At 38.4% G+C, this 27,906-nt stretch overlaps 3 protein-coding genes across 3 annotated transcripts; 2 read left to right on the top strand and 1 right to left on the bottom strand.

Annotated features, from left to right (window-relative positions):
• Positions 1 to 437: 437 nt before the first annotated feature.
• On the bottom strand, positions 438 to 11,584 carry LOC106921929 (alpha-galactosidase MYORG-like). The gene is made up of 6 exons (XM_014993942.2): positions 11,477 to 11,584; positions 8,516 to 8,958; positions 6,454 to 6,982; positions 4,893 to 5,697; positions 4,703 to 4,821; positions 438 to 3,434 (listed from the first exon to the last, which is right to left on the bottom strand). The coding sequence occupies exons 2-6, from the start codon at positions 8,791 to 8,793 to the stop codon at positions 3,090 to 3,092; spliced, it is 2,076 nt and encodes a 691-aa protein (XP_014849428.2). The 5' UTR covers positions 8,794 to 8,958; positions 11,477 to 11,584; the 3' UTR covers positions 438 to 3,089.
• Positions 11,585 to 13,522: 1,938 nt separating this feature from the next.
• izumo1 (izumo sperm-egg fusion 1) lies at positions 13,523 to 18,850 on the top strand. Its single transcript, XM_088008496.1, has 9 exons — positions 13,523 to 14,151; positions 15,226 to 15,300; positions 15,449 to 15,532; positions 15,643 to 15,663; positions 15,771 to 15,860; positions 16,120 to 16,247; positions 16,450 to 16,600; positions 18,192 to 18,348; positions 18,675 to 18,850. The coding sequence occupies exons 1-9, from the start codon at positions 13,950 to 13,952 to the stop codon at positions 18,751 to 18,753; spliced, it is 987 nt and encodes a 328-aa protein (XP_087864622.1). The 5' UTR covers positions 13,523 to 13,949; the 3' UTR covers positions 18,754 to 18,850.
• A 4,938-nt stretch (positions 18,851 to 23,788) lies between these two features.
• On the top strand, positions 23,789 to 26,611 carry dusp2 (dual specificity phosphatase 2). Its single transcript, XM_014993945.2, has 4 exons — positions 23,789 to 24,382; positions 24,572 to 24,693; positions 24,790 to 25,009; positions 25,699 to 26,611. The coding sequence occupies exons 1-4, from the start codon at positions 23,995 to 23,997 to the stop codon at positions 25,914 to 25,916; spliced, it is 948 nt and encodes a 315-aa protein (XP_014849431.1). The 5' UTR covers positions 23,789 to 23,994; the 3' UTR covers positions 25,917 to 26,611.
• The last annotated feature ends 1,295 nt before the right edge of the window (positions 26,612 to 27,906 follow it).

Raw genomic sequence — 27,906 nt, 5'->3', positions numbered from 1 at the left:
TTTGAAATCTCCTACACTCACTTGCTATTTTGCGTTTCTTCGGTGCTGTCATTTCTGGTGACTCAGTAATGGTTTTTCTTCTCTTAATTTCATTTCAGTGGCTGGCTCCATCTAGTGTTGAAACTGAGAAGTGCAACAGAGTTGACCTCAAGCTTCTTGTGCGGGCCAAATGTGGCTGGCTCCATCTAGTGTTGAAACTGAGAAGTGCAACAGAGTTGACCTCAAACTTCTTGTGCGGGACATATGTGGCTGGCTCGATCTAGTGTTGAAACTGAGAAGTGCAACAGAGTTGACCTCAAGCTTCTTGTGCGGGCCATATTCAATTATATTTTCAGAATTTGCTGCGGACCAATAAACACTGGACCACGGGCCGTAGTTGGCCCGCGGGCCGTAGTTTGGACACCCCTGACTTAAAGTTACTAGCAGTGACAAGAAACAATGGTTAAAATTTATTATATTTATTAGTGAAACAAATCAAGTCAAAATCAACACAATAAGGTTAGATTGTGCCCAAATATATTTTAATAACTGATGGCAAACCAAATATGACAGTTTTTAACATATCACATGACTTAAACCTGAAACTAATTTTAATTTAACACTGAAAAATGAAGTCTTCCTCATACTGGAAGAGGAAGATAACCGTGAGATTGTGCTGGAATCTCATGTCATACCGTTTTTTGCATGAAATATGCTAAACCTGTCATAGTTTTGCATCTGTCAAAACTATCAACTATCAGCCAATATTAGCTACCATAATAGCTAAAGAGATAAACTTCTCAAAGAAGTTTAGATAAAGAAAATCAATACTCAGGAGAAACACTGCTGGCATAGATTTACCAGCCAAACACTATCAGGAGTGTGAGAACAAAAAAAATAAGTTTTTTACACATACAACCTTGTTAAAATATTATGTATGAATACTATAATTACAATATGGCACAATGTTGCAGAGCATTTATATTCATTCAAACCTACAGAATGTTAGGAAATCCATACAGAATCGTAGTGAGGAATGCACAGTTCTCTGGTACACTTCAAACATACATGCACTGCATTAATAATGCATTGTTCATATTGTTTGGCACTCACCCTTTAAATACCAAGTGTTTGTGTGCAGCAGTCAAAAAGGTTACCATAAAAACAAAATTTAAAAAATCCCCCTTTAAGCCTTGAAAGCTCTCTAGTGTCACGCTGGAGGTCCCTGGGTTAATTTCAATAAACATGTCAGAAATAACTCAGCGTATTTATTTAATTTATGAATAGAGTTCCCTTTAAAAAGCCTTTGGGTGATTAAAATCTCTGCAAAGATGACATTTTACATTCTGCTGTCATCTTTTCTCTTCCTGCCAGCTGCTTTTAGCTCTGCTATAAAGCAAAACAGACTAAAGACAAACCTCATGACATGTCAATATATTAAGAGCGCTACATCCAGATAATTTCACCATCTTTGTGCTTTTGTCTCATGCTAGCAATCACTGTAAGTGCATAGTAGTTCATGCATTTGCAAAGACGTGGCTTCAAGCATTTCAGCGTGTACAGAATTGTATCAAGACTTTGTTACTTACTTTGCAAAGCAGAGATAAGGAAAGAAAAACTACAAGGCAAATGTGAAGAACAGGCAAAATAATGGCATCAAAAAGAATAGTTTATAATAAATCTGCTACTGTAAATAAAGAACATCTCAACATTAATGACACCCTGAGCAATAAATTTAGCTTGTGCGATTTTGAAAGTGAAATGGCACAATAGGTCAGAAATCACCAGCCTGTAAGGAATTTGCAGTTTGCTTACAAGTACCCAGAAAGACAGGATTTCTCCTTAAACTGTTTGTTATTGTCAAGTGAGATTACAATAAAGTGCAGAAATCAAAAATGTAAGTTTATGTGTGTTAACTTGGGCAGTTGAAAAGTTGGCAAGTTCAGAGAAGCACTTTTACCAGAGGTCCAAAAGCCCAAGTCAGGGTCCATATGTGCATCCAGAAAATCCCCCAGCAGATGCTTTCTTTATCCGATGGCACAGTTATCAGAGCTATAGCTATATATACTCTGTATTTTAGTTTACAGTGTCCTTCACAGGGTAGAAATAACACTCCGACACAACCATGACCCTGTTTGCATGTCATCTAAAGCTGATGGTCTTAGGCATTGAGGATTAGCTTTTTGCACGACAAAGGGAGGCTTTAGTTATGGCACTATCAAGGATTCGCTTGATGGAAGGCACGAGGATGGGGTCTGGCACAAAAACGTAAAGAGAACTAAAAATGAGATGCACCAATCAGTCACTGTAACTGGCTTGATTGGCTCTGATCAGTAATTTGCAAAGCAGATTCTGATTTTCTTTATATTCATTAAACCAATAAAAGCTAAAGATCCACGTTTGAATAGTGTATGCATACTGGGATTAAGAATGTGGACTTCAAAGTTCTCCTGACAAAGTATGTCATTTTTTACTGGCATTTTATTTTACTTTCTTCAAAATATCAGGATCAGTTGGCAGCGTGTGAATGAAATTACATGCTGCATATGTCAATTGTAAGGCAAGGAAATGAGATTAAAGGCTCACATATTCCACAAGAGCAGAGAGATTAGTCTCCACTCTCAGAGTTGCAAGAAAGAAAAATGAAATTATTTTCTTCAGGTAAAATTTTAGTTTTAGATTCTTTTTTGCACATGTTCTATACAGAATAGGTTTTTGTGCGACTGGTCACACATTTTTAACTAGTGGTAAATGCTCTGGGAGGGACCAACAGGATATTCATTGGAGTTCTGGACCTGAATTAAGTTTTCTAACATGACATGTTTTTTTCTACATGTTTAAAGTTCTTAGGGAAAAAAATGTAAATCGGCAGGTCTAACTTCAAAGAAAATCAGAGATCTGTGTTGGTTAGTAAAGGCCTGATTGGTGCATCTCTACAAAAAGGGAAATAATTTATTTAGGAAAAGAAGAGCAGCTTGTTGGAGGCGTAGACTCAACATCCACCAAAATTTGAACTTTCCCTTTAGAAAGCAAACATTCTCTGTCATTTACTGGCTTACTTGCTGAAGATACAGTGCATTTGTCAGTGCAACCTTATGTAAAGTTATTTTTTATGTCTCAACCCAATAAAAGTAAGCTAACTCATCCAGAGTCACAGGGTAGTCAGTGAGGTGGATGGGACCTTTGTACGTTCTTTTTTTGCCTTTCCACTGGCCTGCTGGGAGGTAGATGTCCCTCTCTAGTTTTCCTGGCTCCAACACTGGAGCCACCAAAAGATCATCCCCAATCAGAAACTGGGAGTCAATCTTGAAGGCTGCCTCGTCGTCTTTGGCGATCCACCACAAAGGCCTTATGATGGGGTCTCCGGTACCAACAACTTTCCCTGCCAGCTCAAGAACCCTTGGAGCCACGTCTCTTTCGTGGAGTTCTGAGAACTTCCGTGCAATCTGAACCACCTGGAGATTAATAAATTGTGTTTTAGCATCACAAAAGAGCACAAACAACAAATTATCAAGCATTTATACATTTATATTTTGCATGGACGTGGGAAATTTCATTGGTGGTTGCATCCTAGCTTAATATCTGACTAGGAAGGAAGGGTTTCAGTTAATAATGGAACAATTTGGGATTACAGTCAAATCTTCGGCTTAGATGGTTTTTAACCAGCAGGTTGTGACATGAAGGACATGAGAAGAGACCCACAGAAACCCTGAACAATTCGCCTCAGATACACAGCATTCTAGCAACTACTTTTTACTTTATAACAATAGCAAATCGCATTCAAGACAGAAATAAAAATACTAAAACCATTGTGGGTTTCAATATTGCTTGCAGTTTGGTTTTGAGACAAAAATCTTCCTATTTAAAAGAAACATGCTGGCGCCCTCTTGTGGTAATACTGAAAACTGCTCAAAGAAAATAATTTATTTTCTGAATCAGAATAATACACTAACTATTTCTTCATTTGTCAAATATATTTAATTTATTTTAAGCATAAAAACCAATCAGTATTCATAGTCATTGATTTTTTTAAATATGCTGTCACAATCCAAAATTTCAATGCATTTTACACAAATTTTATATGGCAGACCAGCACAAAGTGGCACATAATTGTACAATCAAGGGAAAATTCTACATGGTTTTCAAAATTTTTTACAAACACAAATGTGCAAAGTGTGACATGGTTAGGGTATAATACAATATACCAAGCTTTGAAGCTCTCTGGGAGTTCAACCTAACACTCAAAAATTGAACAGAAGACGGAACAACAGCAAACATACAACCATATGTCCGTTTAATTGTTTTCTGACCTGACAGGTTGAGCATTTATCAGAGAAGGAGCCAAGAGGCCCATGCTAACGCTAGAGAAGCTGCACAGGTCTACAGCTAATGTTGAAAAATCTAGCAGCAGCACAACTGTAAGATTTCTACTCCACAAATCTAGTTTTCACAAAGGGGCGATAAGCAAAAATGAATTTTTACAAGAAATCCAAAAGAAGTCCAATTTGACACAAGCAATGTAAGGGACACTATGTGGAAGAACGGTGCACTGGTCAGAGGAGACCAAAACAAAACCTTTTACAAATTCCTACATTTTTAACCTACTTGAGATATGCATTGATTCCAACAGTAAAAGAGAGGGCAATATTGTGATTATAACAATAACAAATAAATTAAATCATCAACTTATTCCAATTGTGAGATATGTCTTGTACATGCTCACCTCATCGTCATAAGCCCACGGTGGTATGGAGAACTGCATGGCAGGCATAAAAGCGGACAGCTGCAACCATCGGATGTACAGCTCTTTGTCTGGCAGAGCCTGTGTTTCATTAATCACACCTGAAATACAGCAGAGTTCTCAAGATCTTTAAAAATTCAGATCAAAACATCTAGGCTGTGGTGTTTCCTACCTGCAGTGCGGTTGGGGTACGCATTTCCTCCTATCATGTCTGGTAAGACAAACTGGTATCCCAGAATGCTTATAGTCAGAACAGTGGGGATGATGGACTTGAGGCCAAGCTCATATCCCCAAACTGAATCTCTGTTAATGATCCTGAAGAAACAGGAGATATTCTGACTCTGGTAACCCACACGGAGCTCGGCATGTGAACTGAAAGGTATGGCCATCTCGGAGTAGCGCCGGGTGAAGGTGGAGGGGTCAGACAGAGGGACCAGAGTGCTAAACTGACGAGGAAGGTAGCTCGTTTCCCCTGCGTCAAACTTGAACGACGTGACATTATAGCGCCTTTTGAGGGAATTTAAGTGTGACAAGAACCACCCAGAAGCTTCTGGGTTTGTAAAGTCCAAGATGCCTCCAATCCCGTTCCACCAGCGGACCAGGGCAGGCAGCTCTCCGCTCGGCTCCTGCACAAACAGTCCTTTCTCCAGAGCAACTCCGAAATTTATGGAGTCGTAGTTGATAAAAGGATGTGTCCACAGCGTCACCTGAAACCCATCTTCTCTGAGTTTCTCAAACATGCCGCTGGCATTGGGGAACTTCTGGGGGTCAAAGTCAAACTCTCCGTAGTCAGTGGTGTAGCGGTCATCCAGCTCCAGATGGGACCACTTAAAGCCATATTTAATGATGTCTGCTGCGTAGCGCAGCAGCTTCTCCTGAGTTACAGCAGACTTAAGAAAAGCCCTGGTGGACCACACCGGCTTTTTGAACACTTCTTGGGATGGAACGTTGATGGGCTTTGGGAAGTATCGACGCACCTGCCAAAACAAAACAACACACAGAACATAAAGAGTTTAATAACATTTAATATCAACTTCTTTTCTTTTTGTTATTAAGGAACAGTTTGAGATAAATGCTAATTTTGTGTATCTGGTATACTGGTAGAGGACATATAATGTAAACTAGCTTTTTGATAAAATTTTCTATATATTTATACACTATATTAATGGCTTCAAAGCACAACAAGGTTTTAAAAATGAACCGTTTCCAAACTAACATTTTCTACCATACCATTTATTTAAACAGTTCTCTGGCATTTTAGTGAAATTACAGAGAGAGTGATGGAGTGAATGGTCTTCTCTGGTTGTATGGACCACAAAGTCAGGCAGTTACTATGAAAGTAGTGTGATTTGTATCACTAAACTGCACACAGTAATTGTATTTTCAAATGTTTTGGTATTTATTGCAGCTTTCATTGAACAAACAGTGGAGAAAATAGTAAAACTATTAATCCCAACAATAGTGACGGTTTTGTGGGGTTTTAAATATTCTTAACGAGAATCTGACATGACAATGACAGAAGAATTTTGATTCTTAAGAATCACATGATAAATGATATAATAAATGTCTACCACCATCAGCAGCATCAAGGACAACTATAGAGTTTATTTGTGCAAATATTTTAGACTTTAAGACATTAATGATCTTTAAAATCTCTTCCTAGTACATAAGTACAATTAAGGTTTTGTCAGAAAATAACTTTCCGTTCTCTCCATGTATGCAAACATACTTACCATATATTTGTGGAGGGATGTGACGTCCAGCCCCACACAGACCCTGTAGCTGAGCTCAGGGAAGCCCGAATGTCCCACCGGTGGTTTAAAAGGAGAGCCCTGGTATCGGGCCACAAATCTGAGAGTCCTGTTCTTCTCTGACCAGCCCAAATGAAAAGGTACAGAGTCGTTAATCTTTATTGCGGTTGCATTGGAAGACAGCCAGTAACGCTCGAGGATTCCCCCAAATGCATTTCGATTGGCGTAAACATCGCTGGTGACGAAAGGACGCGGTTCCTGTTCCCCTTGGTTTCTCATAGGCCAGTACTGCGTTGCCATCTCTGCTCCTCCGTACCAGTGAGAGTCATTGTAGACCATGGCATGTTCCACAGAGCTCACATCCAGCAGCTCCTCCCAGCGGATGCGATAGCACATGACAGTCTTTTCTCGGACTGTCTGGATGAAAAAGTTCAGCTTGCCAGTTCCTGACCGAGTACAGCTGAGACTATGTCCCTCCTTTGTGCAGGAGTCCAGATCCAGAGTGCCAGACCTAGAACAACGAATGGACAGAGAGGATGCACAACACAATAGGGGAAGTTATTCACAGTACAGATTAAGCAAGTCATATTCTGTGCAGCTGAAATCAAAACTAGCTGGAGATAGACCACAAAGCCCCAGCTACAGGCTATTTCTGTTGATATGACCTCTGCAGATAATGGTCCATGACTAAATCGGTCTTCCCTCAGGGGACAATCATGTCTCATCTGGTTTCCCATCTCTAACTCACAAACCGCAGACTGGCAGCCGCTCAGCACGAGCAACCAAAAAAACTGAACAACTCTGCTGATGCAAACACATCTAGTCACTCCACAAGAGGCAACCATGGCTCTTTTACCAATATTTATTCTTGGTTCATTGCTGAGTCCTAAAATTTCATAGCAGTTTCCCTTTTCACTTTTGTTTTAGACTGCCTGGTCTATCTGCCTATACTTTAACTTCACAAGGTCCAGCTATCAATTTATGTGCAGAATCTAATTCAGTCCAAGACAATTAATTTAGTTTACTCATATACATTCATGAGGAATAACATTATGAGAAGAAAAGGCATGCTAACTCATCTTTAAGCTAAGCACTATGCAACAATCGTGGAGCACTGTTTACTATTCTGACACCTTTCTATCAGTCCCAATATTATTTTTTTCAATAATATGAGCTACAGCAGTTAATCTGATTAATTGACTGGCCTTCCATCAATAAGGGGGGCCTTCCCTCAGTGCATCAATAAGCTTTAGCTGCCCTTAAACATTCTTTGATTAACCACTGTTTCTTCCTTGGACCATTTTTGACAAACACTCACCACTGCACAATGGGTTAAATCCAAAAATGAGCTTTTGGAAATGTTCTGACCCAATTGTCAAGCACTACACATTCAACTGTTGTCAAACTCACTCAAAACGCATGCCAGTATTAAGAGGAACCTTATGATTGGCATATATTCAGATTTAGATCAAACTAAAAGTACAGTACAATTAAGTTGGTAGATTACATAAAATTAATTGGTAAAAGGTTTTAATAAAGTAAGGCTAGTTGATTGCAACAATTTGTTGACTTTATAACAACCGGGTAAGCAGGTGGCAGCACTAGAGAAGAAAGTCTCCTAAGCAAATGTCTCTGATTTTGTTAATATCAAAAAAATCTACATGCAAATAATACAGAAGCCACAATACCCTGTTATTGTTAGATTTTAGATCTAACTGAACTTTTCACCCAGTAGCATGAGCATTTTACTATATTATATCCATATCCTAACTACTGATTATATTGAGTGTGGCATTCTTTGCTGATTTTTTAGCTGATGTCACATTTTTCATTCAATAAACTTAGAAGGTACTGTTCTTTATCCATCTTCTCACTCTACTATTCTTATACTGTCACATTTAAGATTCTCCATTAATTTCATTTGTAAACCGAGTTTAATCTTACTATTAACATCAGCATACTTTTGGACTAGTTATGTCTTCATTGACATGAATGAAGATGAAAATCTGTTGAATAATTAAACAGTTTTCCACTGCAGACTTACCTGAATGCCATGGTGAAGATAATATCCCCTGAATGGTTCCGTATAATGTAGCCATTATTTTTCAGCTCCAGTGACTCGGCCTTCAGCAGCTGGGCTTTACGAAGAGACAATGAATAATAGCACCAGGCGACCACAGCGGCCAGAACCAACACGCCACCCAACAGACCTGCCAGCACCATCGGCCGGCTCTCCTGTCCAAATTTCTTTTTCCGCGGGGAGCCGTGGGTTCTGTCAATCACATGCTGCTCTCCAGGAGCTCCTGGGACAATCTGATACATCCTGAAAGCTTGTATGAAGGTGTGAAGAGAAGCAGGTTTGGTGGAGGAGTGACGGCTGCTAACTTGGTATATCAGTGCTTCTTGAAAATGATCTTGCTGGCAGCTGAAGCCTACCCGCAAATTCTTAATGTCTCCATATCTGGATAACGACTGCTTTGTCGAAACCTGTAAGATGAGAGATATTAAACATCAGCTGAGGTATGCCTCAATGTCCAATCAGAAGGAGAAAGGAAGAATAAAACATGACAGCGGAACGTCTGAAGCTGCTTTCTGGTCCGGCTCCTAGACGCTGCGATAGAGTTACTCACCCCTCTGAGTAACTCACATTGGTTGTAAGTGTCCAGCAGCATATCTAATTAACGTCCAGCAGATAATGTGCGCAGCAGGTGTAATCTGATAAACATCAGGTAGTCAGGTTCAGTGTTCATATGAAGTTACATAAGCACCAGAGCTAACAGAAGTAATGAAAGCCTAACGAGAGGCTACAATCAGTCAGAACGGCACAGACACCAAGTCAGCAAGGTACAATTTCATTTATCACTGGGTCAGAGTAAATAATATTTAGGATGAGCAGCCCTCTAATATCTGCACAGCAGCAAGCCTGTGGTTTTCAGTAAACTGCACGTCTGATAGATCATTATCACTTAAATAAGGCAAACTATGATTAAGTTTCAACTCTGTTTTCTTGTTTTTTTTGCTAAAGTTACTTTGAAAAAATGGGACATATTCTGCAAAAACTGCCTTCACTTATTTTCATAATGCCCTCTGATAAAGGTCTATAATTTATCATCCTCTGCAGCTGCTTCGGTTCTACTTTTACTTCCTTCTTTCCTTCCAAAATCATTGGTGCACATAACTATGCTACATTTTGCAGCATTAATTTCAATATATATATATATTGTAGTTTTAGACCAACACAAAGTACTACAAGACTGTGAAACAGAAGGAAACCGTAAAACACATCTACAATTAAAAAAAAATCTGGATAGAATGGCATGCTAATGTATTCATTAGATTTCACATGTGTGTAATTTAATCGCAATACAAATGGAGCTGCATTGCGAAACAGCATTCCTAATGATAAGCAATACAATAAATGATAAGCAATTTAAGAAATGCCCACCCTTAGAAGGTAGGTCAGATAAAGCTGTAATAAGTTTTAAGACAAAGCAACATCCCAAGTTCTTAATATCTTACATTTTCTTCCCATCATCCAAAACAGAAAGAATATGGTACAAATGCAAACCTAGCAAAACACAGTCAGTTTGCAGCTGTTTCTAACCGGGCGCATAGAAGAGAGCATTATTCAGAGAAGGAGAAGAGGAATTGCAGAGATTCACATTTAGTGTTAGTAGAACAGCAATGTAAATAGTATCTAAATGGAAGAGTGGCATGAGGAAAGACACTGAAAAAGAGGAGGGGTGGTAAGCATGTGTAAGGTGATCTTTTACATGCTCCAAGAGACTTAAGAATGGGGTAAAGGTTCGTCTTTCAGCAGGAGAACAAGCGCTACCATGCAGCCAGAACGACAACATTTAGCTCAAAGCATAAAGTTGATTTCAGGAAAAATCAGCCAAGTCACACAACCCTCCTCACCAATGATGCTGCAGTGGAACAGGTCAGGCACATTAAATTCCTGGGGATACAGGAATTTACGTCGGCTGAGAAGAGCAAACCTTCCCCCTCCCATCCTCTACACAGGGAAAATAGAGACTATACTGACCAGCAGTATCTCTATCTGGTTTGGAGTATTCAATACCTGTGACTGGCAATGTGTAGGTGAGGACAGCTGAGAAAATCATTGCGACTGAGCTTCTTTCCATCCTTGACACAGCTCACAGTCGCTGCCTGTCCAGGGCTGGGCAATTATAAAAGACTCCTTCCACCCGCAGCATAGTTTGTTGTCCCTGCTGCCCTCTTGGAAAAGGTTCAGCAGCTTCAAATGTAGAACAACCAGATTCCACAACAACTTCCTCCATCATGCCATCGCCATAAGGATACTAAACTCCCATTAGCTCAATATTTTATTATATACATTTATATTGGTCCTTTTATTATTTATTTATTTATTTATTTATTATTGGAGCCTTGGAACGAAATTTCTTTTCATTTGTACATTTTTAAATGTACAGTTGAATGACAATAAAATCTGTCTACATTCTTGTATTACAATGTCTAAGCCAAAATCCAGATTCTAAATCCAATCCAAAACCAAATGTGACCAATTTAAAGGGTAGGTAGACTTTCCTTGTAACATACTAAAACTCTCCTTTATTTTACAGCTGAGACAGAATGCGTTTCTGTTGGTAACTCTGGAAGTGCGTACTATTGCACTTTAACCCACAAAACATGTTTTCAAATCTTTCCTACGTGATAAACACAATCGTACACCTATATTTTCTACATAGTAATTCCAGGTTTATAAATAAAAAACTATATAATTCTACTTTGATAGAATTACAAAGCTGTTGTCTAGTGTAAGTTTTCACAAGAGGCTAAAAATGTCGAGACGTCAGTGTAACAATAGCACTTTTCTGTTCGGTATATGAGGTTTCCCATTACAACCTGTCCTGCCAGCTACCTTGACAGTTGAAATACACGTTAGTACAACAAATAAAGGTAGGGAGATATACCTAACAGATTTAAAATGACCCCAACAGCTTGATAATCAGGATATATTTACCTTATCTCTGCAGTTGAGTGGCCGAGGTCACTTGGCGTAGCCACACAGTCGAGATTTCAACCAACGTATCGATCGTACTGCGCATGTGCGTCGTGGCTTGAACCCGCCCAGCCAATGCGTGGATTCATCCTTAAACCCATCGCTCACATTGCACCGCAAGACAGACTCATGGGAAATGTAGTATGCAAACAGTTTTGGCTTTTGAAATGAAATATCCCATTTTTTATAGTGTTTTGTGCTCTCAAATTACAAATTCGGAACAAAATTAAAATCTATAAAGTAACTTTAGCCATTAAGATCATCAAGTCAGGTTTTACATGTATTAACACGGCCTAGACATGCATTATGCATGTCAGTTACCTTGAAATATTCGTTGTCATAGGAAACACTGAATATCTATTTGAGGCTAAAGGTAAGTTGGTAAGATTGCGATGACTATTGAGGATTTAATATCGTTTTAGTTTCCTGCTTACACTAATTTAATTTTTGTTATTACTGTTTTTAAAAATAACTAGTTTGTTGTTTCTGTACGATAAAAAAAAACAACACCTTGAGGGGGTAGAGTAGCTAAAAATATCCTCAACTTCCTTCTTTAACTTATAAAAACCTTATTACTTTGTACTTTACTTTCATATTTCCTCAAGTTAAAGTAAAAAGTACCCGTCCAAGATATTACTCAAGTTTGAGTAAAAAAGTATTAAATTATAATACTAATCATAACATTTGATGTAATATTTTAAAATGATATCAGACTGACAAAAAAAATAGATATTTGAACATTCGGGTATTTTAAAAACCAAAAACAAATAATTACAAAATAATAAATTCAAGCAAGAGAAATACGTTTCCAGGCATTTTTTTAATATTAAAAGTAAAACATTACAGTACATTACATTACATATTTTTTAAATACTGCATGTTACAAGATAGTGATGTACTTCAGTTTATTACTTATGGTGTTTACAGTATATTCACTGTCTCCAAATGGCTCAGCAGCTCAGCAGATAGAAAACAACATTAGAACAACAGATTATATGTGCAAACACTATGTCACTTTAATATGAGCTGCAGATGTGTGTCGTATGAAGTTTTGGTTAAAATGTTTTGTTCTTCATTCCCTGAAGTTAACCAGAGTATCCAGAAAAGTAAGAGAGATGCTTCATAATATTATTACTCAAGTAAAAATAAAAATGTTGATGCAGTGACAGTCCTAAAAGTGCTTTTTTTCTACAAAGTTACTCAAGTAAAAGTAACAGAGTGAACATAATCAGTTACCACTCACTTCTGTAATTTAGCCAAGCACAGCAACTACCCTGAATGAATAAAAAGGTAAGATCAGCAGATCAGGCGATATATTGCTGTGTCGTTTTCTGCCACTGGGTGACAGCAACAAGCTACATACAGATGAGGTGAGCGATAAGGTCACTTTTCTCTGACTAAATCTGGCTAATTGATTAAATATGTTGCACTACTTTTCAGAAGCAGTCTGACCTGTTGAACTTTTCCACATTTCTCCACATAATGTATTTTTTTGTGTTCTCAACCAGCTTTCCATGCTTAGAGAAGATCTTGTTTGTTTGTTTGTTTGTTCTTTTCATGTTTGGTCAAGCTGAATTGAATACAATTTGGAATAGAGTCGTAACATTATAAAATGTGGAAAAGTGATATGCTGTAAATACTTTACATACACACTGCAGCATAAATATTTTTGCAGGGCACTGTAGAAATCATGTTGGTGTTTCTGTTATGTTAATTTGGAGCAGCACCAGCAGTACCAACAGAGGGAAAACTGTCATGCTTTTCAGTATTTGTATTATTTGTATTATTTATTATTTATGTATTAGTTTTTTTAGATATCCACATTATATTTTGGAACGATTATTGTAGGAGTCTACACAGACTCAAACTAAAATGGGACACAAAAAATTAGATGTAGGGAATCAACAGAGGACTACAGAATCATTGTGAAGAAATGTCAGATGTAGAATACAGAACAAAAAAATAATCAAATCAGAATAGAAACTAACCACTGAGTCATGAGACAGATACAGTCAACTAGTTCTTGTGTCATCAGCAGTTGTCAAATTAAATCAGAGAAGCAGGCATATTTTTATCTTCTTCCTATTACAACATATTCTAGTATAGAGCAGTATGAGCAGGATTCCTATGGTCTTGATTTGATATATGGTTGATTTATTTTATTTTTTTTTATATTGTCTTCATTAATAGTATGAAAATTATACTTGTTTGGGAACAACATTTTGACCTTCAAATGAGTTAAAGTGCTTTTGTATTCCAGGTGAACTTATTAAACAGCAAAAAACACATCCACCCCACACCATTGGGACAGTTATACCAAAAGAGCAATCGGTAAAGGTGTTTGCATCTTTAAAGTAATATTTTTTGATAATCCTACTATGAAATATTCAGATCTGCTGAACACATTCATTCTGGTTCATAGAGCTGCAGGGAGATGCTTCTGATTCTGGTGGTTCTGGTCCAATACATCGTTACGGCTGGCGCCTGTCTGCAGTGTGAACGCTCCATCAAGACCATGCATGAGGACTTCATTCTGTCTGCTCCCTCCGTGGATGATCAAATTATTTTCCAAATGATTGCTGATCAAGCCTATGTGACATACAGGGAAACAAGTCAGAGTCGAAAGGGAGTCATTGGTGAGACTATAAACCCTGTACACTGTAAAATCTATTTAGTTCACCTTACTCATCTAACGTATTTGTCATGCGCCGTGTTAGCTTATTTTGTTTTACTTGTGTGGACCGCTTGATACAAATTTAACCCTGCTAAGAGTTACTAAATATCTATAACAACTTACTGCTTACTCATTTTGTCAGGTTCACCTAAATTAATCAGGCCAATTTTCTAGAATGAGTCCTTGTCCTTCCTCTCTCTCACACACTTCTTGTTTTATTAAAGTTTTATTGGCTCTACTGGCTTTTATTATTTGAGAGTGTTCAGACAGGAAGGTGGGTAATGAGAGAGGGGAAGACATGCCGCAAAGGTTATCAGGCCGGGATTTGAACAGCCACAGCACCTGCAGCACTGCAGCACGCCTCTCTCCCACTTCACAGAATTATTACTTCATAATCACCATCACTGTCGTTTGCAGGTGTCGCTCTTGTGTCAGATTTACAGGAATACCAGAAACACAATACCAAGGTTCCGGCTTGGGACTTTTGCATGTAGAAAAACAAAATGCAATTTATTGCACTAATGGTCCAAAAAAATGAAGAAAAAAAAAAAGCATTAAATGTGGTGATATCCCTATGATACGCCAACACACTGTTATTGTTGGAAACTAAAGTTAGCATAGTGCTAACAGCATAGCTTACGATAAAATAATAAATTGAAACTTGTTCTGATTTTTGGCTATATGTGAATGCGCTTCTTTTAGTCTTTCTTCATGTGTTGGATGAGATGCATTACTGGCCCCAGAAAAGAAATTTAAAAACTCAAGTAAAGCATTTGTACTTGGAGGCAGTATTGAGACAAAGTACTTTCCAACACAGAAAAAAAGCACAATTATCAAGTTGGAAGGACTTTTCAACCACAGTTCCAAGTAACTTACTAAAAGTGAATGTTGATAGCAATTTGATGGAAACCGATATAAGTCAACTTACTATTTTCATTTTGCATTTACAGTTTATGTGATTGCTTGTTATTATTGTGTTTTCTAAAATATCATCACCAAGATTTTTATGTTTTTTTTTGTTTTGGTAACTGCTTAGATCCAACCACGTTGTACAGAGCCAAAACTGAGTACCAGAGTGAATTTCACCGCTTCTTGAACGCTCCTCATATTGGTGAGATTTAAAAATAAATGAGAGGGAAACAGTTACTTAAAATTTGTTAGTAACTGTTCCTGAATGCAAAGTAAAGTGATGAACTCAGATATTACTCATATCTTTGCATTAAATCTAACATCAGTGCATCTTGTCTCTGTTTTCAAAGAGCCTCTAAGACATGAAACCATTCAGATCATGGAGAAAGGCAGGAAGATCTTAGAGAAACACTTGGAAGCTTTCATCCCTAATGGTAATCAACTTGAATAGTAGCGAGTTCTGCCTGGTATGAAGCAAAGCACTTTGTGCAAGTCAGTGCTGTGCATTAGTTACGGTTCATTTGTCTGTTTCTTTTTCCTTCAGAACTTTGCCCCAACAAGTGTGGTACGTTTGCTCTCTGATCCCACCACCTGTGCTTCTCCTGCCTGTGCAAACCGGGTTGAGTTGGCGCATGCTAACTGAACACGTGTGCATGCATGTGTGGCTTACAGGGCTTCTCAATAGAAGAGTCATGGATTGTGTCTCTTGCAAGTACAAGACGTACATCTGTCCAGCTGTGTCAGGCCAGCTGGACTGTGACGGTATGCTTTTATTTTTTTGTAGCTTAGTATTTATATGTTAGTGAGAGGGTTGAGGAATGGATGGGAGTCCTACCTATGAGGCAGGAGGGAAATCATTCTTGAGAGTGTATTAAAACATGTCACGGGTGTGGAAATGTGTTCTTAAGCAAAATGCTGCTGCATGTCCATGTGCAGTGCTAATGAAGAAGATTACAGAGGTAATCCGGATGCAAATGAATAAAAAAGCTCCTGTTCTGCCCCCATCTCATTTTTTTCCCAGTGCATCTGGTGCAGGCAGAGGAGGGAGGCCAAGCGGTATTGAACTGCTTCCTTCCATGGCATCGTTTCCTTCTGGGAAAACCAGAGTACCACTACTCCAGGGCTACTGGAGAGCCAGACACCAAAAAGGTCTCTCACAGCCGAAACATGTTATTGCAAAAGGAAGCATGCATGGCACTTTAAGTTTCACTTTAACATAACTTTAAGTTTCACTTTAACATAACTTTTCATAACCCGAACCAAGTGTATGTCCTGGTTTTATCCCATATTTAGCTTTTTTGAAGCCACATTTTTTCTGTTTGCTGTATCACTTCCAAATTTGTATACACAGCTGACTGAAAAGGACTTCCAGCCCTTGGTGGTGACACAAGATGCGTCTATAGTCCTGAATCAGCTTCATTTGGATGAACAAGGAACATATCGTTGTTCTCTGCAAGATGAAAACGGAGCCGTCTACTATCGAGCCTCTTTCCAGCTCACAGGTGAAGTCAGGTTTTATTACATGGCAGACAGTCAATGCAGTGCAGGGTATTTGCAGGAAGTGTATTATGCTCTAACACTGTGAGAGCACCCACGGTGAAGATGTGTCTTTAAAATGAATCAACTGGATTAAGATCAAGTTGAATTCAAAATAATATGCAAGGAAACAGAACAATCAGGAACTGAATGAGAAACCAAGAAGTAGTATTTAATCTGGGCAGTTTGATTTACTGGATAGGTGAGTTATACAGGCAGCTTGGGAGTGCAGGCAGCTTAAACATGGAAAGAAGTTAATTGGTAGATGTATCAATACTTAGTAGACAATAGTAGAGATATAAGAGTACAGAAACTTCAACATTACAAACGGTGAACTAAAAACCAACAAAGAAACAGAAAATCAGAAACTGAGATCAAGATCATAAAAAAGTATTTGGTAAAAAGGCCACAAAAGTACTGAGTAAATTATCAAAACAACAGTCATTTAATATTTAAAAATTGCATTATTAAATGGATCAAAATAAAAAGTTATGTGGAAATTTGGGTATTTTAAAGACCAAGATGAAAATAATTCATATGAATAATATAATTACAAAAAACAAAATAAGGCAAAAAAAATAATAATAATTCTAAATCAATTTCTTCCTATATAAAATTTATGTAACTTTAAGAAAAATCTGTGTCTGGTATTTTTTTTTGTTTTGGTTAAAACAAGCTTGTTCAGACAGTGAAGTTACTCACAGTGGGTAGAGTATCCACTAGCAATACTACAAAGTAAAATTACTCAACTTAAAGTAAAAAGTAAAAATACAACTAAAAGTCTTTTTTTTAAACAAAAAGTTGCTCAAATAAATCTAACTACTGCCAAACTCTGCTAATGACTACGACTCTTAGCAGAATTGGAAATACTACCAAATACTACAGAACAAAACTACAAAGGATCTTAAAACTACGTAATGAACACAAAACCAAAATCCTTAAGATCACGTACTGGTTAGATTTTTGCATGCTTCCACCCGTATTTATCTTTTTTTAATGCTTTTTTTAGCTCAGGCGGCTTATATTTGAGAGTGGTTAGATAGGAGAATAAGTAAAGAGAGAGGAGGGAGACATGTGGCAAAAGGTCATCAGGCCAGGATGTCAACCTGTGACGTCGAGAACCAACGCCTCCATACCAACGCCTCCATACCAACGCCTCCATACCAACGCCTCCATACCAACGCCTCTATACCAACGCCTCTATACCAACGCCTCTATACCAACGCCTCTATACCAACGCCTCCATACTAACGCCTCCATACGTGGGTTGTGCTTTGCCACTGTGCTACCACAGCAGCCTCATACTTATCTTTTTTATTTAAGGTTGGAAGGCTTCCCTGCCATCACCCTAATCTGTTACTCTCTCTACAGATTATCTCTCAGGCCGGGCAACTGGGCAACAAATCCAAAATGTTGCTATTACTTCCAGTCAGAGGTGTTTAGTGATGTGTCTGTTTAGTGACTTTAATCTGAACAACAATGCTTGGTGTTAACAATCCCTGGCCTGTAACACAGACACTGACTCACATCTGTGTTCATCCTCCTCCTCCTTCCCAGTCAAGCCTTCGCCTCTTCAGACCCGCCAACCCTTCGTCACTCTGCCCCCACTGGCTCATGGCGTCTACTCTCCTACAGAGAACCGGCTTATGGTTCTCATTGTTGTGGTTACAACACTGAGTCTGGCAGCGAGCGTAGGCCTCATAGTTCTCCTGAGGTGAGAGACTTGGGTGGATGAGTGGGCAGGGATTCCCAGGAAGGGTGGAGGTGAAAAGAAACGATACCAAGCGACATGTATGACAGATTAAATCATGTAAGGTGAAGTAGAGCCAGCTATGATCTTAGATTTTATTACTAAATCCCAATTTATTAGGCTGAGTGAATACAGCTGAACTGAGTCAGTCGACTTTTGTTGTTTGGGAAAAAAAACTTTACTTCTTCCAGTAAGTGTTGTAAGTTATATTGCTATTTAAAACCACAAGCATGTTTTTTAAAAAACATTTTTTCCTTTAAAAGGGACTTTCTCTGTTATCCTTTCTGTAGGATGATGATGAATCGGCAGAAAGAAGTCAAAGACTTGAGGATCAAGAAGAAGGACAAACACACAAAGGCCACAGTATGATGTATACAGTAATTACACTTTCACAGGAAAGACTTCCTCACTTCCGTTTATAGATTTTACGCCATGATCAAATAAATTTTCCAGCATGAACTGTCAAGTCATGTCTAGAAATGATGTGAAAGTTCATATGGGTTTTGGTGCCATGGAAAAATGATAAGTCACTCAAGAGTTGTAGATCTTGTTTTTATTTGGATCAGGTGTGAGCTCATATGACAGAAAGTTGGCAGAGGAACAAAAGCAGAAATTGCTCAACACTGAGTTATTTCAGCTGCACTCAGACATTTATCTTCACATACGATCAGCATAAATTACATACTAATTTGGGCCTTTGGTGATTTATTTTAAACTCTATTTTTGAAGGTGGTATGAGTCAACAACAAATAACTTATTATAACTTATATTTTTAAATTATAACTAATTTAAAAACAAGAATTGGGTGAGTCAATCTGATTTTGTAGAGGAACTTTCTTTAATCCACAGAGGGTCTAAATTTTAAATACAGCGACCATCAACAAACTCCTGGCATATTTCAGGGGATTTTTTTTTTTATTGTTTTTGGTTTTTTTCCTGGCCCCCTGGATCACATGCATATAAAACACATTTTCAAATAATTTAAGGTCAGTGATTTGAGGGACTATACAAGAGAAATAATGTCAGTCTCTGTTATTGACTCCAAAACCACTTTTGATATGCACCTTTGGGTTATTGTGCAATTAAAAAACCTTCTATGCTCTATGGTCAAGTTTCAACATGACCCGAACAGTGATCCATATGACTTTGGTCAGAAACATCTCAGAAACCAACAAAGCTGAAGTTTGTCATAAACTAAAAGATCTAAAGACACCAGTGTTAATGTCCAGAGCTACGCAAGTTTGACATTACGATGCACTAAGAGTGACCAAAGCACAGTAGTGGCAGCATAGGACTATGGGACTGTTTTGCATTAAATCACACTAATAGGATCTACGAGTTGTAATTCTGTGATGATCAAAGTATATGGAATAATAAAGATAACCTACAAATCTTACAATTTTACATTGAAGCTTACAAACGGAAGAACAAAATGCCATCTGTCAAGGCAGGTGGTGGAAGCGTCATGCTGTGGGTTTGGTAATAAAGACAGGATAACTTCTAAAATTCATGAACTTTAGTTTAAATCAATAATAGGGTGACGCTTTGACCCAGCTGGATGTTTCAGAAGTACAAAAGCATTCAAACACATCAAAACTGCCTTAAGAATTGATAAAGCAGCCCAACATTAAGCTCCTGCAGTAACTTTCAGTTCTACAGAAAGCGTATGGACTATGTATAAAAGCCAAATCCGTCCAAGCAAATCATTCAAATTATATGAGTCCTTCTGTTTCCCCAAAAGAAGGAAATTCAGACAGATTTTTACCAGGAAATTGATGATGACTACACTGAAACCAGGAAACAGGTGATCCCATAACGCAGTTAACTGGTCACAAGTAATCAAATTAAGTTTATGCTGTGGTGGCACAGGGGTAAAACTCAACTCACGGTAGTTCTCAATGAGGATTGGTTTGAGTAACAGCCTGATGATCTTTGGGAATTCCCACTCTCAAATAAAGGTCAATAGAGCAAATAAAACCTTAAATAAATAAGTTTATCTAAGTACATTTATCAGATGGATTACACTGCAAACTTGTAGTCCTAAAAAGAGAAAAAGACCCCTGTCTTTTTAGGAGGTAATCGTACCAATGTCTCCAAAATACTGATCTCTATCTTACTGCACTGTGTTTATTAAGTTAAATAAATTTGACAAACCTAATCTGGTTACATGTGACAAATTAACATATTTTATAAATTGGAGTTCGATTCTCTTATTTCAGTGTACAAATTTGGTGTTGAGCTGCAACTTGAAAATGGTCATTTCAACTAATATTACTAGGGGTTAATGTATTTATTTTGATATGTAAATATAACTTTGACCCCGTGTAGAAGACAAACAACCCCATAAATTTTAAAATTGTTCACCCAATTGTTGTTTTTAAAATTCACTGAAGTCACTATTTGTGCCCAGAGTAGGTAGAAGTTCACTTTTTGGCCGTAATTGCACCAGAGCGTATTACAGTTCAGACCCCAGCATGGACACCTCCTCTTCCTGCCCCAGCCAGATGAAGTGGAGCTGTGTGGCCATGTGGACATCTAAGAAGAGAATCAGGATGAGGAAAATCTCCTGGATTAGTGTTTTTCAGATTAATAGCCCCAGCCACCCAATAATCCTAGATAATCCCTCTAGTGGGAGAAAGGAGATAAAACCAAGCAGCAGATGTTGTCGTCAGAAGTTCTGTTGATGTTTGTTTACTCGTGTTCATTCAGAGAAAAAAAATCAACAAATGTGACTGTGAATATTAAGTGTGTCATGATTTCCAGTCACGACTGGTAACTGATTCAGAAGTGTCTCTGCTGATCTTGACTGTGTTTACCAGGCAACAGTGCTTCATATTTTGTATGCTACTGAGTTAATTTGCTTCCTGATGTCAGCGTCAAGTCACGTTTCCTGTAAAAACAGTCATTACCAACGACAAATTTAACCCAATCTTTCAGCATTATGTAACGGGGAAGATAATGAAATATCAAAAACCGAAAATGAAATTAACCGATATTATTACTCATCCATATTAGATGAGTAACCAGCACCAGGAAATCACCTACGAAATCACAAACGGTGCTGAGAATTATTCGGAAAATTTCTGACAAAGGCTTGAATATGTGTAGGTAGTTTGGGTTATGAGCTATGACAAGAGGTTGTGTGGAGGTTGAGGTTTGCATTGATGGTGACAGGATGTGTGTCTGCTGCTGCTGCTGCTGCTGCTGCTTCCTTTGGGGCTTTGCTGACATGGGGGAGAGGAGTGATAAAAAAAAGAAAACACTCTTAAAGACACCCACACACAAAGGCTCTCACGTCACAACCTTCCAGCCAAGCAGTCTTCAACGTCTCACCAGTCTTACCCCATTGTGTTTAAACCCACTTTGCAGGCTGAGGCTACCGTAAGTGCACTCTCAGCTGCTCTCCTGACAGCCATGATGAAGTGTGTAGTAAAGTGTGCTTGAGTGTGTACATTTGCAGTGGATTGAAAGTGCTGCCTCAGCAGGGAGACGGGATGACAAAGTGGTCGCGCTACCGGAGGAGGAACAGGCAGCGGCGAGGGAAAGGGAAGTGGGAGCATGAAGAAAGTTGGAGTCAGAGGTTTGAGTGGGAGAGAATCATGTGGGAAGGCAGAGTAATTTCAGTGTGGGCTATGAGGAAACGAGGACAAAGATGTGAGATTACACCCTATCATATGAGCAATACGACTGTAGACATACAGACACCGTACTGATAGTTATGGAAAGACATCTGCATGACTAGTTCGCCAAAATAGAAACTTCTGCCATTTAGCTTCCTTGTTATTCAGTGTTTTGCTGAAACAGTTTGCATTGAAAATTATTTTTACAGCACCATCAGCCTGATTCAAAACAACTCACTCCATTGCAGTCCCGTAAAGTCACGTTGAAATACACCTAAAAAAGTGATAATCAAATGACTATACAATCATTCTACACAAATTTGAAAAATACTTGATTATAAGTTTACAATTCAAATCATATTTTACTGCTTTTACTACCACTTTTTTCTTTAAATACTCGCCTGCTCGTATTGTTGTATCTGTTTTTCAGTTTTTACCTGTTTTAACCCAAAATATTTATAAATCTGAAGTTTGTCAGTGTTCATAATCATGGTGTAAAACTACAAAAATACTAATGTTTTTTTATGCCCACTTCTAGCTTTGTCTACTCAAATCACACTGAAAAAAACACCTTTTCAACAAATGAATTAAAAGATCAAACACAACATGGCATTTACCAATTATGAGTGTGAACTACACCACCCTCTTTAATGATAGAAAAAACCAGGCTTGAGTTTATTAGATATTGATATTTTATTTATTAACTTGTTCCTGTTTGTTTTTTTGTTTTGTTAGTTTATTTTGGTCATAAATATCCATTACTTCACATTTGTTGCCATTATAAGGATAAGGCTTCTAATTTCTTTACTAAACATTCCAAATCTCTTAACATCCATTTAAAATTTCACCCTCAGAGCACCTGCAAAACATAATACATGACAGTTTTACTCAGTCTGATTAAAATATTTTCTATTTATTTCATTGTGAATTGGCAAAAATGAACATATTTAGATCATGAAAGCAGCATTGTGATCCCACTGAGAAATGTCATTGTGACATATCTTCCTCTTTCCCATGACGTCCATCATTGAATAAAAATAAATTAGCTATATTCATTGCTGAATAAGGCACTGTTTTATTTAGACTTCCCTACGCAATAGGTTTCAATGAAGGTCCTGTTTTAGTACACTTCAGTGAAACCATTTTATGACCTTTGTGACAACAAATGTTTTTACAGATTTCTTTTGCTTTAATACTAAAAACACTCACGATAAAATTGTTAACTAACATGTTTAGTAGCTTGCATTTCTTAGTAATTAATATTTTTTTTTTATAATAAATGTTGCATTATGCTGTAAAATGCCCCAGTAATCTTGGTAAACCTTTTTAACACAAAGTCTATAATGTCATACTTTGAATGTTACATTTCCCCTTTCCCAGAAGTGAATTCATAATAAAAAACAAACAGGGATGAGCAGGAAAAGTGTAACATCTGTTTGTGACAGACATGGAGAGAGAAACAGGACAGATTTGCTGTGGCTTAGAGCTCCGGGGGATTAATTTGACCCAAATGATAGCACACAGCCTTCAGCATTTCCTCTGAAGGCTGCAGTTCCTAGCTTTCAACTCGCAGCATCACGTCACTCAACACAAAAACACCGTATAACCCCAAACACCACGTGCGCAGTAGGAAAGTTGAGCTTTACGTCAGTGTCCATATGAGGACTGTCGGACAAGCCATATTTGGCTTTTCCGCCTGTGACGTTGCTGCCTCTGCGGAAAACGGGGCGGAGCCCACGCGACCCCGCCCCTCTCGCGGCTGTTATCAATGAACAACTGAAACTATGAAACTGAAGACGGTTTTAGCCGCCTCAGGGAGTTCAAGTTCTCTCTACACTTACTCAAATTCATTTTAAGTTTTCATACAGGCGCATTATTTTGCATTTACAACTATAATAGTTTACTTTTTTCCTTAAGTAAACACCTCGTTTTTGTGTACTTTTTAAAGTTTTTTTAGGTTGACTTTTCACCTATTTCAAACTTTTGCGCCATGGCTTCAAGCAGTGTAACACTAGAAATAACAAACAACGAGCTGGTCCACATCCTCAGGACCCCACGGGATCAGTACACCTCCAGCGGGTGCGTGGTGCTGGACTGCAGGCCTTTCCTCGACTTCTCCACGACGCACATTTGCGAGTCCCGCAACGTCAACTGGAACTCGATGCTGCGCCGCAGGTCCAAGAGCTCGGTGGTGGCCCTGGAGTGGCTCATCCCGGACAAGGCGCTCCTGGGCCGGCTGCGGCGCGGAGAGTTCTCCCCGCTGGTGGTGGTGGATGAGAGGAGCGGCTCGTTGGCCGAGCTCAAGTCGGAGAGTGTGGCCCAGATGTTGCTCACCGCCCTGCAGAACGAAGTCCAGACGCAAATCTGCTTTCTGCAAGGTGAAAACACTTTTCATTTCTGAACATTAATTAATGAAAAACAATCATTTGCTAAGGCTTTTTTTTTTTTTTACAGTTAGAAAACAGAACACAATTATCAAATGTTCTTATTTCTTCCTACATTATATAAGAGGAGCATTCTTGTAAAATGTTTCATTAAGCTAAAACGCTGTTTGACCTCCATTTTAGGTGGATTTGAGGGATTTTCAGAGGCCTTTCCAGATCTTTGTTACCACGCTGCTGTAAACCCCCTCCATTCAGTGGAACCAGAGCCAATAGTGACAGGCCGGAGGACTCCAGCATATGATCAGGTATGTCAAAAAATCCTAATCGGTGCATCTAAATGTTGTCTTCCTAAATAAAAAAAATCAAACGTATTGATTAATTGTTGTTTTAATAATTTCTAGAATGGTCCGGTGGAGCTGCTGCCCTTCCTGTTCCTGGGCAGTGCCATCCACTCGTCCCGCAGAGAGACGCTGGCAGCAGCAGGCATCACAGCTGTCCTCAACGTGTCCTCCACCTGCCCCAACTTCTACGAAGGAGAGCTCCAGTACCTTCGACTCACTGTGGAGGATACGCTGGTAGCCGACATTAGAGCCTGCTTTCACACAGCCATCTCGTTCATCGGTGAGCCCCTTCACCTTCTGCTCAGTGACCTCAAGTCATTTATTTGTTCAAATCCCAGTTTGAACTTTAACCAACCACATTTTAGAGGGCAGAGAAACTCAAGTGACCTAATTTGATATGAAATGCAACATAACACTTTTAAGCAGCTTATGTACAAGAGATCATTTTGTAGCTTATTGGCAAAATATAATAATCTAGTTGCAAAACAACTGGATTATTTTCCACAACTTACAGATGAGATTCATTCACTCCTAAACTTCGACCTTGTAGCCAATTGTAAACATTTAGTCAGAGGAGGCTCTAAATCATGATCAGAATGTACTTTCTTCACTTTTCCTCACTATGTGTAAACCTGGTCCAGTTGGAAAATGTACTGCATAAAACGAGGTTTTCTTGGACCCCATGTTCAACCAATCAGTCAAGTTTATTTCTAAAGCACTTTTCAGCAACAAGGTAGCTTTAAAGTGCTTTTACATCATAAAAATAAAACGGTAAAAATAAAAAGTCTTACATTTTGTCAAGAGCCATCATCAAAATCATCAGTTATCAGAGTTTTTACTTTAAAGCCTGAGTTTATATGTTTGTTTACCAGACAAGTAAAGCTTTAGGGAGTGTAATGATTGATTTAAAAATGTGTGAACAGTACCGATTGTTCTAAACTTTGTTGTTTTTTCCGGTGTTACCCACAGACTCCGTGAAAAAGAGCGGAGGTCGGGTGCTGGTGCACTGTCAGGCAGGCATCTCCCGCTCAGCCACCATCTGTCTGGCCTACCTCATGCACACGCAGCGCGTCCGCCTCGACGAGGCCTTCGACTTCGTCAAGCAGCGGCGCCACGTCATCTCCCCCAATCTGGCTTTCATGGGACAGTTGCTGCAGTTTGAGACCGACATCCTCTGTCAGGGCTGAGACGAGTGATGTCTTCAGCTCAGATTCTTATCCGGACTCGACAAATGATCCGTTTGTGCAGAAAATGGTACATCTAACAAGGACTCAGAGAAAAGCTACTTGTGTTGCTGGCATCACATGATTGGATTTCTGTTTAAAGCAGAAACTGACAAATGCATTACTGGTTAAAACAAACTGTTGCAGTGTAGAAACCTGCTGAAGTATTGAACTTGAAAATGACTACAGTCCAGAAGTAGCAGGTTGGAGCAGCTACTTGTACTTTCCCCTTTTACCGGTGAGGGAAGTTGTTCCTGCTTTTCTGGTAGTGTGTTTTTGTTGTGTGTGTGTGCTAATTTAAGACTAAGGTGCCTGTTTATTTGAAAGGTCTGTTTTTGCTTTCATACTGAAGCCACTGTGACATCTTTCAGGCAGCACTGTGTTAGCTACTTAAAGCAATTCTGAACAATTCTCAGATTTCTTCCACTGAAGTTATGAAAATGCACTAACTACAGCCTGTTTTATGAGACGCATATATTGGCTGGCAGCCGTTTTTTTTTTTTTTTTTTTTTTTTTCCATTATGTAAATAGTTTTTAATTATTTAAGGTTTGCAATGACTGTGTTACAGTTTTTGATATGTTACTGCACTTTAATCCTGCAAATTTCAATCTATTCTGGGGTTTTTTTTTCCACTCGAATAAAAACTTGCAGGAAAACACGTTTGATTCTTGTACTCCTCTTCCTTTTCCATAAACACACCTTAGCCTGTCTGCTCTGGCACATCAGATCATTTTTCTTCAACACTACCTCTCTGCAGAGACAAAATAGTCCTGAGAGTATTGCAGTGGTTTCCCAGAACACGTTGCAAATGCATAACTTCACACACTGACCCTGCAGCGCTCCTGCTGAATCAGGGGATATTGAAGCTGTTCGTTGCTGCGTGTTTTGGAGGATTATCCTGCAGAGAGTGGATTTTACAGTCTAAAGTCCTCTTCCACCCCCAACACAGACATAAAAAAGTTCTATCTGCACACTGCAGTTGTGCGAACAGCTTTAGAGATTTGAGTTTTGCAGAATGTTCTCACCTAGTTTGGAAAGTCTTTCTCAAATTTCAACAGGATATTTAAAGTGCATATCCTGTTAAAGTTTACTTCCAAACTGACTTTTTATATACATTATTTCAAACATTCAGCTTTAGCTCTGCAAGATATTTTTCCACTTTACAAATGTCTGCCGTTTCTCCTTTCGTTTACATCCCATTTTAATGGTTCTTTATGGGGAACTTTTTGAAAAGCGTGGGTCACATTACACCAGGTGGGAAATTAACAGAGCATTTCTGGAAAAGCAGATGAGACCTTTAGTCAAAAAAGGTGGAGGTCATGTAATTTTTCACAGCTGCTTTGCAACTAATGGATCTATGATTCCTGGTCTTTATCATCATATCCTGAAGAATGAAAAAGGGAAAAATTTGAAATGTGAAAAATTTCTAATAAGAATTTTGATTTTTCATTATCATACATTTCATTTCAAATAAAAAAACTGACAGTATGATTGAAATTAATTTAACTTCCCTCTGGGATCAACAAGGTAGTTTTGAATTGTATTTTTAATTTAATTTGAAGATGTTATTTTGCTTTATTTCCACTGTTTGTTCCATAAATATCAGTAAATTTGACAAAAAATAAGATTAAATGCAATGACATAAATTTGACCGTTTTAAGTCATGGGAATGTTATTCAAGAACAATATTTTCCGTTTGTGGCGCTACTGATGTTGTGCCATGCAGTCACAGCCATGTAGTTACCCAAAGAAGTTCTGTTGAGTTTTTTTATCACGATCTTTGCCGCTATCACAATAGTACAATAAAATTCCAAGTCTACTTGACTTTAATCTCAAGTAGTACTTGGAATATACAACAATTAAGCACATCCATCTCTTAATAGCTGAAATGACAGAATAAAGGTTTCTGAAGTGGCCTAGTCAAAGTTTGAATAACGTCCAATGTGACTGAAA

The sequence above is a fragment of the Poecilia mexicana genome, unplaced genomic scaffold (assembly GCF_051168715.1).
Source record: "Poecilia mexicana isolate PSO_F unplaced genomic scaffold, ASM5116871v1 scaffold_9, whole genome shotgun sequence".
NCBI classification, from domain to species: domain Eukaryota; kingdom Metazoa; phylum Chordata; class Actinopteri; order Cyprinodontiformes; family Poeciliidae; genus Poecilia; species Poecilia mexicana.
The sequence above is the reverse complement of the archived record's forward strand: the minus strand, read 5'-3'. Positions and strand labels throughout refer to the sequence as shown.